Source organism: Cydia splendana, chromosome Z, assembly GCF_910591565.1.
Source record: "Cydia splendana chromosome Z, ilCydSple1.2, whole genome shotgun sequence".
NCBI classification, from domain to species: Eukaryota; Metazoa; Arthropoda; class Insecta; order Lepidoptera; family Tortricidae; genus Cydia; species Cydia splendana.
The window spans coordinates 30,727,189-30,741,486 of NC_085987.1; the positions used below are offsets into that span (position 1 = coordinate 30,727,189).

The 14,298-nt window shown below is 35.5% G+C and overlaps 1 protein-coding gene across 1 annotated transcript in view; it reads right to left on the minus strand.

Moving 5' to 3' along the window:
* Positions 1–14,298, minus strand: part of LOC134804911 (uncharacterized) — a 154,754-nt gene that overhangs the window by 11,408 nt on the left and 129,048 nt on the right. Inside the window, exons 14-18 of the mRNA XM_063778231.1 lie at positions 12,195–12,338; positions 11,851–11,986; positions 10,235–10,367; positions 8,952–9,055; positions 7,851–7,924 (exon numbers count right to left, since the gene is read on the minus strand). Coding sequence (XP_063634301.1) covers positions 7,851–7,924; positions 8,952–9,055; positions 10,235–10,367; positions 11,851–11,986; positions 12,195–12,338 — 591 coding nt within the window. The remainder of the gene's footprint in view (positions 1–7,850; positions 7,925–8,951; positions 9,056–10,234; positions 10,368–11,850; positions 11,987–12,194; positions 12,339–14,298) is intronic.

A 14,298-nucleotide genomic window follows, 5' to 3' on the forward strand; every position in this document is an offset into this window, starting at 1 on the left:
AAGTATTCCGAAATATGATCACTTCTGTGAAATTGATAGTCGAATACTAGAAAAATATGTGACTGTGATACCACAGTCACAGTATATACATACTGTGTGTACAAATATATGCCTATGTCATCATATCTTGCAGCATTATTTTATAAGGTCATCCTTATAAAATAATGTTCACTTTATATGTACAGCAAGGCAAGATCCATATATTAACATAAGCACATTTAGGTAGTGCAACTGAGCGGTTTTAAGTTAACAAGATATTAGAATTGCCAGAAACTAAGAACACAAAATTGTTAAATGAGCACTATCACCAAGATGTTTTTACTTGATTTCTTGAATGTAGAAAACATATCTGTTTCATGTGGAAAGATGAGATTTCAGTTTTTAGTCCTAATATACCTAGACTATTAAACTAGATATCTCTCTAGCTAGATATATTGTGCCAGACCTTTCATGAAGTGTTTAAGATCACATACACACACACTGTTTAGATGATAGATATATCTATTGTTGATACTCCTTATAACAAATGTTTTACTATGTAGGTACTTATACGGGATACACTTAATTATAGTCTTGGTACCATTACCTATGTGGAGTTATAATCAAATGGAACTAGCTCCTTAGTACCTCAGAAAGCTGGCTACTATATAGATTTATTTCTTTACCTACTAAAAAAAAAAAAAAAAATCAAAGTTAATCAAAAGATAAAGCCCTTTATAAAGTGGTACATATTTACTTACTTACAGTAACAGTTTATTGACACGCTGGGGCGGCCGATTAGAAATGAGTTAGCTGTTGGATTATGGAAGGAGACAAAAAGAATATATATTACATTAAATTTGTTCAGCTTATGTCTTTTATGTTTAAAGACTTTCTTTCCGGTTTACCAGATTATGAGATGCTTCTGAGAGAAGATCACACAGCTATCGCAATTATTTATATACCGAATAGTTGAAATTAAATCCTGTATTTTTGATGTCTATTTATAGGAACATTTTGCAGTGGTGCGAAAAAAGACATTACAATATTCTACTTAAATGATATATTTGTGCTATAAATGTTATAAGCTGATTAAGTGATAACTTGGGATTTTAGAGTTTTAATACAAATTAAATTTGAAATGTCTTGCAACATTTTGGAACTTCATATACCTACCGAGTTATTGGTAGCCGTTCAGATGAAATATGTGAACGCTATACATATAGCCTGGTGAAGTAACCCAGATGTTTTTTCTACATAAGTGGATGCTTTCACATTTTCATGAATATAAAAAAAAAATTATCTATGCTTTCCTTTCATTTGAAATGAAATCTAAGGTATTAAAGTTATAGGAAAACCAGAAGGCACGGTCACTGAAACTACTCAGTTTTACAAAATATTTATGAGTATATGTTACATATAATTGTAAAGATTAGATCACCAGCTCTCAATTAAATAAACTTTCTATTAACCAGTTTCAAGTTTCAACAGCGTCTTATCCTGGTTACCCCAGTGTTATCCGGGGAGTGCACTGGGGTTCAGCCATCTCTGAACTAGCAGGGAAGAGGGCCAGGAGTCAGGAGGAACTTCTGATTGGTGAGGCCAACAGTATGGTGCAATCCCTTGCGCCCAACACCGTCAAGCAGCATGATGCCTAAACACTTGAAATACTGGTGTATGTTTTGTGAAAATAATTACATTAATTATTTTATGGTATCTGTTCCAGAAGTGCTTGCCGTTTTAATAGCATTACTTATGCTAGGTATAGAAGTGTAATTTTCTGTAAATCTGTTCTTGGGTTTTTATTGGGGAATAGGCTCTCCTCAAATGATACAATTGAACATTTTAGGAAGAACGTTTTTTAGATTACACCCACCTCAACATTAAAGTGTGAGCTGATACCTTAATCAGTCTTAAATTACTTATCAACAATGTCACCAACTAATGAAAATCTTTCATTAGGTACAGACAGAAAAAGTAAAAAATTACTTTATTTCTTTTATTAGCCATTGTGATTGTACACAACGCACAACTGCAAAACCCTGTAATTGATAAAATATGAAACTTTATTCTGTTTTTTTATAAAGACCTTTATGGCTTTATAAATTACAGTAACCTTTGCTACCTTCATAATTAATTTTTCAGGATAAAACTAAATTGAAATTGAGTAAGGTTGCTTAAGCCAAACATTGGTTAGCTATATATAAATGAATGATAATATTCGTGATGGTAGATTGTTAAATTGTTAGTGATTACATTTTATTGCCTTCAAAAACCTCATGCAAAATTGCATGTTAACTCCTAAATTATATACCTACTACATCTCAAGCAGTAAAATTCCATGTCCAAAAAATCTCTTCCCAAACGATTTGTAAATGGACTAAGTCCTACTCTTAAAAAATAGTGGTGTTGATATTTTTTAATCTCACCACTCATTTAACCCATTGTGCGCAGCCTGATAAGGCTGCTCAGGCTGACAAAGCAAAATCCTTTAGCAGTTAATATTGATGGAAGAAAAACATTACACTTCTAATAATTTTGCTCAATTTCATAATCATAGTTCCATCTAATTCTAATACTTATATAAAGATATATCCTTACTATCTAGTTAATGAGAAAATAAGTGTCACTAAAGGTTGTAAGCAGCAACACACTGTCAAGAGTTGCTTATAGTTGTTGAATTCGTTAAAAATTGCATTTCATGCTAACATTTGATTTCTTTGATAGTCCTATAATAATTGAGTTTTAAGTGGTACTTGGTGGTACTAATGAAAAGCCTATTAATAAGAAACAAATTCATTTTGTTTCAATTATCATATGACAGGCAGTTTGATGAAATAATGATCTCTATATCTATAATGATCACTAGATCTCTAAATAATGTTGTTAACTAAATATACATTTTGAAAATAGTTGATGATAACTAAAAGGTACCTATTTTAAAAATGAAATCATAACTCATTGTTAATTATTGATTTCATTATTGTAATACAAAGCCAAAACAAACTTTGAATACTTATCTCTAAACATCTACAAGTATATCATTGAAGAAGTTTGTGCAGCGTAATAATAATTGGAAATTAAACGAACTTACCTGTAAGTGAAGTTCTATTTCAATTATATTAGCTGCACAAACTTCGAAATGATAATCCCTCCCGCCCAGTAAGATAAAGGGCCCCTGTTTCGGCAGGTTAAGGCTCTTGAGAGTTTGTATATTTTTTTTAAATATTACTAAGCATATCAATACCTTAAAAGCTTTTGAGTAAGTTATATTAGTTCTTTGTTAATAATTTAATGTATAAACTATAGGGTTTTAGTTGAAACTTTTTTTGTATATGATTTTTTTCGTGAACCTCTTATTTGGCTCCCATTTCGTGATACAAATTTAGCTCAGCTCCTAAGTTCGTGAATTCGTGTCCCCTGTTTCGGAATAAATTTTCTTAGAGTAATTGGTGATAATTTGCTGATAATCATTTTAAATATTTAACGGTCTTACTCTACTTACGAGTAATTGTAAGGTCAAATTAAAAATAATATTTAAAAAAAATGTTAAATTGAGAGCTAACTTAAAGTTTTTTGTACTCGTCGACTTTAATGGTTGAATTAAGACTTTGTGAACCATATGGGTACTTTAATACTTGATTAAAAGCCGAACTATATAAATAAAAAAATTAAAAAATATATATATTTACAAAAAAAAATAACTATCTTATATGTTAAATACACAAAAATAAACAAAAACAAAAATAAACAAAAATAAATCAAATAAATTGAATTATAAATAAAATTGTGGTAGTAGTTAATATGAGAATATACGTGGAATATACCTTAAAAATTTTAACTCGGGTCACATTCAAACTCGTTTTATGAGAATTCTAGTGAAAAAAACATATACCGAATTTCGCTCATACGAAACTTCATGAAATACATTAATTGTTTTCTAATTTATTTTTTTAATTATCTTCGTTGTTATATTTAAAAACAAGCACTCAAAATGTATCTAGAAAACCCTTGATTCGTTAGTGGCACGAAATAGGAGACACACGTAAAATAAAATGACCGCTATTTCGTGAGTCGATTTATTGCAATTTTAAGGTATTTCTATGCATATATTCAATCTTTTTTCTTATCAAATCAATTACTAAGGAACCCACAGAAACACTCCCAAAAACTTTTATTCGAATGGGTTTAGCTTTTCCTTCCTATAAGCTTAACAAGTGGGAGCGCACACCTTACGCCTAAAAACAGTGCACGCATACTACACAGCTGTTCGCGGCCGTCTGACAGTTTCGACCGTCGTATTACTCTCAGTTTCATCACTAAAATATTGGTAATTATTTTATTGAAGAGATTAAATAATACAGATTTTTTTCATATGTATAATTTGAATAAAAAATATTTGAATTCCTTATTATTTGCGCCAGAAACAAAACTAACGAAATAACGTACTAACACGAACTTGGGGCCCGTTACCTTACTCGCGTTGTCCTGAGACAACCAGGGATTTTAATAGTGAAAAATCCCTGTCAAAGTTTAAGATAATATTGGCTTTGCTGAGTTGCGGGCCAAGCTGTCATATCAGTTGGCATATTCACTGCCAGCGCGAGCTACGAGCAAAGCTGATAATATGCGTTTTCCGCTTTGTAGCGACAAGCGCCTATAAGACTAGAGAACCTGCCTAGGTAGCGGGTCACTGGCAGTGAAAGTATTATGTCTTGGCTTGTTACTCTAAACTAAATGAGGGCGACAGAAGCGGCGCGCGCGCGGGGGCGCGACTATGCGTTCAGAAATCTGATACAAAATTTTGAATTCTCGTTGAGAAATTTTAACTTTTTACTCTGATTACTTAACATGGCCAGAGGCTGTATGATTATACGCCTACTACAAGTATATCATTTCGAAGTTTGTGCAGCTAATATAATTGAAATAGAAGTTCACTTACAGGTAAGTTCGTTTAATTTCCAATTATGTATAAATGTCAATCAATGGCCACTTACCAAAGTTGGCAAAAACAATAAGGAAAAGTTGTATAAAAACCGCTAAATTTTTAGAAAAACCCTTATAAAAGGCAAGCTTTATTGTTTGGTAAGTTTTTTGGTCAGGGATAGTCAAGTGAATGGGCTACTAGTTCGAACTGGTAAGTCTTTTTCTGGGTTAGCCATCATTAACGGACGGCCAATGAAAGGCCTTTATCGCGAAAAGGGTTGTCCGGTCCCTGGATTGCGGAGTCTATTTAATTTAATTTATTTTTATTTTATTTAAAATTTAAATCAGGCAACAAGGCCCATATTACAAATACCTTACAGACTAACATACATATATATATATTATAAACTTAAAAACTAAACACTATTTATGCGACAAAACGGCGTGGCTCCGTTGAATCGGCTGTTCTTGTGTCGGATTCGGCAGTTTGCCCCGGAACCTCCGAAACACGACACCTTTCGGCCAGAAGTCGGCGCACTCGATGGTCTCTTGCAGCGGTCGCGGCACGCGCACCACAAAAGAGTTGAAGTGCACGTAGTGGCGCGATCGCAGCTGGAACACCCTCAGCGAGTAACCGGTCTTCTGGTGTAATCTGGTGTAATTTAAGTATCATATTCTACTTATTCCTAGTAATTAATGTCATCTGTCAAATAAGTTACGTGTTGCAAATATGTAGTTGCATAGCCGCCCAGCGCCATCGTCGCAAACGTTGCCGTTCATTATTTAGTTTAGGCTATTTTGTTGTGTGCTTTATTTGTTTTGATAGTACCTACTTAGCCTAGTGTGATGATTGAGCAAGTGGTGAAGATGAGTTGAGGTCATAAATGTTTCAATATACATGTTTAAATGTATGCTCCGATATATACATATACAACAATCACCGACAAAATGAATACGTATTTGGATATTTTTTTAGTAATTGCCTTAACTTCACTTTATTAATCGACCCATCCAAAACGGCTTTAACTACAAAAAAATATATAAAAAACTACGCTTGATTGTCGACTCGACTAAAATATGTTTCATGGAATGTCTGTATCATAGTCTGCGCGATGAGAAATATAATAGCGTGCACGTTTTGTGAATTACCGCTGATTTAAGTGGTCGATTTAACGTCAAAGTTTTTATAGGAGTTGAAATGTTCACATTGAAAGTTAAATTAGGAAGGACGGTTGCCACTTAAAAAAAACTATAGCCTTCCTTGATTATATATTATTTGTCGTTAAGTTTTCAAAGTAAATAAATAATATGGGCTTGTCACGTTTTCAGGCAAATTGGGGGTTGTCATTGTCAATTCTTAGGGGCAGTAGGTAGTCAATGTTGTGCTTTTAACGTACTGAAACCTATCTATCACCGATCATCAATAACGTTCAGCATTCATGTGAACGGTTTTAGAAACTACCTCTATCAATCTTACCTCCCCCACCTTTCCAACTTCTTTCTGTGTCTCTTCGTTGTAAATGCACTGAAAGTGGTATTTTTAATCATCGGTTCAAGGACAAGTTTAACAGCTGAAATTTACGAGTAGGTATATTTATATGTAGGTGGGTCTAGTCTAGGGCGTATACATATTGTGGGAACTGAATTGTTAAACGTCAACTATTCACAACCAACGTTACCGCATAGTATATGGTGCCGTACAGCGCTGTCTACATTAGGCACGTGTTAAAATTGAAGCAGAAATTGGTCTTAGACATCACTCATACAAACAATCAATCTTTATATTATTGTATTACCATAATGTTATCGATAGAATAGGAAATAACATTATTCCATATAAAGTAGGTATTCAATTATAATCAACATGACACATATATTTTGTATATTATATATTATTTTACGACGATTTCCTATTACACCGGTCATATCGAAATAAAAACCAATCGATCTTTCTCCACTTCACCCTAAATTTAATATGTGCTAGTTTATGGTATACCTAGTCTGTTTTTCAATTATAAACTGCCGCATGACATACCTACAAATGTTCGCACATAAATAAATTAGGTAGGTACCTACTACCTATAGTACATTGTAGGAGAGGACGGAAAACCGCTAAAAGATGGACGAACGTGTCGACCCTCAAATAATACGAGTCCATCTTTAGCGTTTCCGGCCGAGGCATTACATAGTGCTTTTCACGACTACTGCGAGGAAATAAAAAAACATTTGCATAACTATAAGTACTAGCCCGCGATTTCTCTGGTAGCAAATTACTAGCCACTGCCTGTGCTGTCTCGGTAGGCGTCAGCGTAAGAATATCATTTTCTTCATTAGAAGAACTCATTTTTATAGCGAGCGTAGATACGTGTTTCTTGTATTTTTTAGTCAAACACAATTTACACTATCCAATTCAGTGAGTATTTTCCGATCCCGCCTTTTTTACTTTTTTTATCACTTTTTTTTTACATGTATGTTCTGGATGCCAGTCCTTTTTTATCACTTTTAAGTGGCGTTTTTCTGTTGTTTGCTTCAAACTTGTTTGTTTTTGCTAAAAAAACCACAAACAGCTACAAAAGTAAAAAACGCCATAAGCGTGAATCGAATGAACTGACTGAATGGATAATGACTGACTGAATGGTTTTGACATATCTTTTTTTTTTAACAAGGTATTGGTCCTATAAATAACCTAATTTTATTTTTGAAGGAAAAATTGCACCAAAAAAGAACCTTTAATTGATTTTTATGTTTTAAATTATACTCATTGCTGTAGCGAACCGTCACCAATGACAGATGATGATAACAATGAAACATTGTAGTAGTGGCGGTTCTGGTGCTACAGCTATTGCCTATTTTCCAGCTTGGTTTTAGACCATCTATTGCCACATTTCCGAACAGTGGCGTGAAAAGATACATAAGTAGTTATGGTTATATCAAGAGTCACTTACCGGCTGCTGATGCGACGGTACCACTGTTTCAGACTCACTCTCGCTAACCACGTTCACAGTTATTGATGTGACAGCTGGAAGGAATACATTATGCATAATTTATTTCATAAATGAATCAGACGTTTCTAGTGCAGTCTTGACAAAGACACAGTTAAGTAAGTCTTGCTAATAGTGTGATTGTACAGATTCCATAGAGTCTGACCTACTTCACTCTGCACAGACTTTGCAGTGACAAAGTGTGGTATAGTCACCAAAGACATCAAAAATCTATCATAAAATGACATTAGCAATGGCACTACCTACCGTACTTTGTCACGTCAAAATCGGTGCAGCTACGTCAGCTTAGACCAGGGGTTACTTTTTTATCTGAGGGCCATATTGCGCCTCAGAAACTTTCGCGCGGGCCACCGTCGATTTTTGCGCCGGGGGAGAGTGTCTGGTTGCTACTGTTAGGAACAGTTCCACTCTCAATGAATGCTGAACCTCTGGAGCCTGGCTCCCGCGGGCCGGATTGGAACACGTCGCGGGCCGGATTTCGCCCGCGGGCCGGGGTTTGGAGACCCCTGGCTTAGACGGACGCTATATATTATGATTTGGGCTTACGAAGCGTATTCCTGTCCAGCAACGTTCCGGTGTTTAAAAATATCTAAATGCCTACACTCTACCGCCTTTTGATAATAATACCATGTTCAGATATTTGAGATAATTTTTGCTGCTCTACGATAACGGGATTTAGGCTTATAAATAGTGGTTTCCTTGAGGCGATTAGTTTGGTAACCGATGGGAAAGATATTCATTGTAGCGATAGATTGTTAGTTGGGTCATAAACTTCTATCGCTTACAATTTGGCTTTTTTGTTGCCGACATTTACGGATAAGGGGACACTAAACAGTTAACACCTACCATTTTAGTAAAAATAGACGCTGCATGTGGACCTGTTTCAGACGTGAAATTTGGTGCCATTGTCCTTTCGGCATCGACAGTGGCTTATCGACATTTTTCGATTGTAGACTGTTTATTATCATTTAACTTAAGTATATTAATCAGTTCTCTTAACAGGCTTGTAAATTGTTATATTATAGAATATCAAGTGTTTCATACCATCGTCGGGGTTCTGAGGGGGAATGACGTGCTCCACGGAGCTGCCGGCGCGGTAGTAGTTGCACCGACTGGGCCCGGGCTGTGGCTCGTCGTGGGACGCCGCGCTACAACGCGTCACAAGTATTTCAATCTTCAATAACTAGCCACCTTCTACTAAAATGGATTCTGTTTATAGGTGAATATAATTCATTTTTAGTTTAGGGTGGCCAGTTACTAACAGTTGGTCAGTTACTGGCGAATTACGCTACCTACTTAGAAAATAGAGCTTCTAATTTATTTTTTAAAACCATTTGTATAAGTTTGTTCACAAAATAAATCATTATTATTAAAGAAAAAATGACTACTTCCATACATTGAAGTTTCGATTGGAGTTTTCTATTAACGATTGTCGTCTGGGCTAGGCCACTTGTAAAATGTTAGTTTAACTTAGCTGACTAGCAATAAGTCGGCTGCTAATTCTCAAGTGCATGCGGCGTGTAGTCTACGAAAAACTAGCACGGATGTTTACAAACATTTAACCTTTCGTCTTTATGTTCTCACTTTGTCGATGGCATGTCAGCACGCAGTACATTTAATAAAATACTTTATAATAGGATGACCGCGTAACTAGTCTAGCAGCCTCTCACGGAGCGTGCAATGTGGACTACGATAACGATGTTTTCCGACCGCTGAAGTGAGAAATTCGTCACTATGAGCGATAAAACAGTAATTCAAATAACGGTAGTGTATCTGGATATTAATAAATATAGAGCAAAACATATCTGGGGGCCTCTACGGGCCTAGCCAATATGACAATCGTAGGTACGTCGCCAAACGTAAAGAAAAAAAACGTTAATCTAGGGTAATTCGCCAGTAACTGGCCACCTGCCAATAACTGGCCACCCTAAATTAAAAATGAATAATAGAATTCATTTTTAGTTTAGGTTGGCCAGTAACTAACAGGTGGCCAGATACTGGGGAATTACCCTACTTAGAAAATAGAGCTTCTAATTTATTTTTGAGAAACCATTTCTATAAGTTGGTCATGAAATAAATCATTATTATATTATTAATAAAGAAAAAATTACTACTTCCATACATTATTGAAGTTTCGATTGGAGTTTATTGTTAACGATTGTCGTCTTGGCTAGGCCACCTGTAATATGTTAGTTTAACTTAGCTGAGTAGCGATAAGTCGGCTGCTAATTCTCAAGTGCATGCGGCGTGTAGTCTACGAAAAACTAGCACGGATGTTTACAAACTTAGAATCATACGTAAAATATTAGAAATATGTCGGAACTGACCTGGTGGAGTACTGGAAGCTGGAGAGACGACTTTGTCGCGAGCTGCCGCTGGTAGAGTTCCGCTGCATGGGATGGCGCAGGCTGTGCAGGGTGGGCGCGCGCCCGCTCGCGCCCGCGGCGCCCGATGCTTCGCCTGCCGAAATAAGGTCCTCGTTGGTAAACCAGGGCTTGGAAACCGTTTTATTTTTCAAACCGGTTTCGTTCATTCACCCGGAAACGAAAAGGATTTCGTTTCCGTTTGCGGTTACCGGTTAAAGAACTGTTCTATCAAGATACTGATTTAAGGCTAATTCGTTCGCTTTCCGTTTTTGTGGAACGAAATTAACCGGTTAAATTGAAAATATTGAAGCGAGATAGAACGAGTAAGTATTGCTATCTCTTTCACGTATGACAACGAGTTTAACCGAGAGTCTCCGAAAGCCAAGCAAGAGACCGGTATTATATCGTTCCGTGCGAACCATAAAGTTCCGTTCCCTCTTCTTACCGGTTAGGAGAGAGAACGTAATTTTTTAGCTCACGTTCCATCAATTAACCGGTTTTTTAATGAACGAAATAATATAACGGTTTTGGAACGATATTAACAGGTATTTAAATACCGGTTCCGAGCCCTGTGGTAAACACTCCTTGGAATATAGGTACTCGTATTAGTACTTGACAATCACTTTCATGAGCGGAAGTTCCAGAATATTCCACGAATTGAAAATGCATTAGTGTAATAAATGGAACAAAATGATAGGTAATAAATAATCATTATACTTTCAAGAATTCATCTAGCCTTAAAAATGTTCATGATGAATAAAAAGAGACGCTTTAAGTAGGAACGTCCGCATGTAATTTGCATACAAACGTCATTCACTTTATCTTGCGCTACGAAATTATTTTCATTAGTTATGAAAACACTTGATATTCCTGCTAAAGGTAAAAAAGTAACGAGATTGTTTTGTAGTTAAGTTAGCTTCATCTTGTAGACCAATTCAGGTTTCAATTCAGTAGACCTAGACACACACATACGTACATATAACCTTAATAGGTAATGTAGGTAGTATTGTATACCTAGATAATGTTTGTATAGAATGTATAGATAGGAAGTGTATTAGACGTTTCTTCTTTATTTATTTATTTTATTTTATTTCTTAGGAAAACTTACAGTTAGACTAACAAGTTCTAGGTAATAACAGAGAAACAGTAAGCTAATTACAAGTTTCCACAGGTAGGTTTTGGTAGGGAACCAAAAAGCTAAAGTCAACTTTCTTGTTCAATTGTAGGTACCGAATGATAGTCGCAGGACGAACAAACCTACACTCTTATCTCGTACACGAAACAAAAGTGTTTCGGATTTTGGGAGGGGTGCGCGGAGCCGAAGCCCATAAACCCATAGAGGCCTTTATATGTCAATTCAATGAAATTTGAAGTGGTACGCCGAGTGCTGCTCTTGCTTGTATGAAGTTTAATGAGGCAGTTTTCGCCAGGATGGAAGGACTACTGAGAGTTGATGGAATCTAAAATGTTGTAGGTTATTGGGTGAAAGTGATGGACTAAATGTGTACTGGCGAGCTATGGGATAGAACACCTGACTCCTAATAAACCCTGATAATAAGTAATTTTAACTTGATTACCATCAAATGAGTCTGTGTTCATGGAAGCCTGTGAGAAGTCGTATTCAGTGGAAGCGCCCATGCTGCGATGCAGCATAGCGGCCACCCGCTCGCGCGCCTCTCGCTCGATGTTTACGTCGTCCGAGTTCTGCTTGCTCTGCCAGTACAAACAACACTTACTTTATAACTACAGTAACCATTCGATGTATAACAACCATAAACTTATTGACTGTAGTAGAGATGTAAAGTGTAGGTAAAAAACAAGCCCATTTATTGACAGGTGAAGTAGATAAATAAATAAATAATTAATAAATTACTTCATTGACGTGGCGGCGAAAAGGTTAAAGCTATTAAATAATAATTACCGCTTTCGCGGAGCTAGTTCCGGCGGCACCGTAGTCGGAGGAGGAATCCACGTCTACTTCAGAGAGATCCCGAGATGGATTTCTGGCAAACCACACGCCGAGGTCGTATGTGAGCCTAGCTTCTCGTAGTTTTTGTTCCCATATCTAAAAGAAATGTATTGTCATTATTTGTCCAAGGGGAGTCGACCTAAATCGTACCCTATTATCATCACAGTTATTGGGTCTATAATAGTAAAAATGATTTTAATTCCTCTATTTAATTAAACCTCTCGCATTCAATACATATGGTGAAACATATTTAAGAATATAATTATATTCACGTGGACTGCTAAAATCGTAATAAGGAATGGTCCGGAAAAAAAGTAGCAGCATATTATGTGGATTTTTCATTTAATTTTGTAATAATTTGTAAGCAGTTTATTTCTATAGTGATCTGTAGGTACTATTCTTTACAATTAAATACACTCGTATTTAATATAAAAGGCTGAATTAGAGTTTTCGCGTTTTATATTACATTTCTCATGACACTTTTTGAACAGTGTCTTTTGAAGGAAATTATAAGGTATTTCTCAAAGTTTGATAAGCGAATTAATACATTATTCAATTATTTTTCGTTCTATATAAAACTTTTTTTATTTGACTTCACTTTGAGGTAGTTTCATGGAATTTTTACTTTTGTATATTTGCCATTTTTAGAGAGATTTGTCTTCCATAGAAAAACCTCTGTCATAGGTTAGATTGGAGAGAATTCCTATGGTAGTATACCCTATAATGGACGTGGAACCGGTAATGGGACAAAAGCCACAAATCCTCTAAAATAAGTATCTAAAAGTAGTTTATAAATACTGGCTATATTTTATCATAAATAACAGCCCTAGAGCTGTTTCAGTTTGAATTTTTATTAAATTCGGTTACTTTTTAAGAAATTGGCGTCAACCCAAAAGTTGTCGTGTCACTGAAAAAAATACCACCAAGAATTCTTAACAACTTCGCTAGAAGAGGTGAGTTAATTTATTAAATTTTAATTAATTAATACTTAATGAAAACTAAAATGTGTTTTGTTAATTGCATTTACCATGAGATAAGGTATACAACACACTATGTTGTGACTCCACAGATGTAAAAAAATAGTGGTATTTGGCCCCATCCCATTATAGGAGCTGTAAAACTGCATACCTCCTATGATGGGACAATTTACATAATGATGCTTGCCATGCCATAATTTCATGTTTAAACAATACAGAAGTAAAATGTAGTTACGAAATATGTCAACCAGGAGGTATGCTCGGACTTCGGATAAATTAATATCGTTTTTCCAAACTTTTATTTAACTGGCCCTGTTAGTTAGTGTGGGTCAAATCTTGGTAGCTGAATTTGACCCACTTTCCGATTTCCGATTGAGTTGAAATTTTGTATACCTAATTAAGTATGCAAAGCGGATGATAACGCAATATTATGAGAACTTGGACCTGATCTGATGATGGAGACAGGAGGTGGCCATGGGAACTCTGCGATAAACGCTAACTAATTGTGTTTGGGTATATTAGAATTGTCTTGATGGGTCTAATACAATAATAATTGGCTGTGGAAAGTAAAATACATTCAGCAATAAAAGCTTATGAGAAAAAATTGATTTTTTTGCCATAACTTATTCCCTATTTCAATATTTTATATTGATAGAGCAATGTCCATTATAGGGGGCCCATTACTGAATCCACGTCCATTACCGGGGTTCCATTACTGGAGCTTTGGTGTCCATGACTAGAGAAAAAAACATAGTTTTAATTTGTTAAGTATGTGGAAACTCATTGCAGTATTTTTGATACAACACGCCTGAAACATGAAAGACGGATAGGACGTTCATCTTTTAACACGCTAAGCGGTACACCATTTACATGTATCAGGGAAATATCACAAATACTCCAAATTTCCTCGTAAATGTCCCATGACTGGTGCTGTTATATTAACTACCCAAGATAAATTCCAGTTTATTGGAATAGCTTATTCGTTAGATGATGTTCTTAAAAACATAAAAAAAGTTATGAAACTGGAACTTCATTTGTGGCATTGTAGAAAACGGCCAACAAATATTATCAAATTGTAC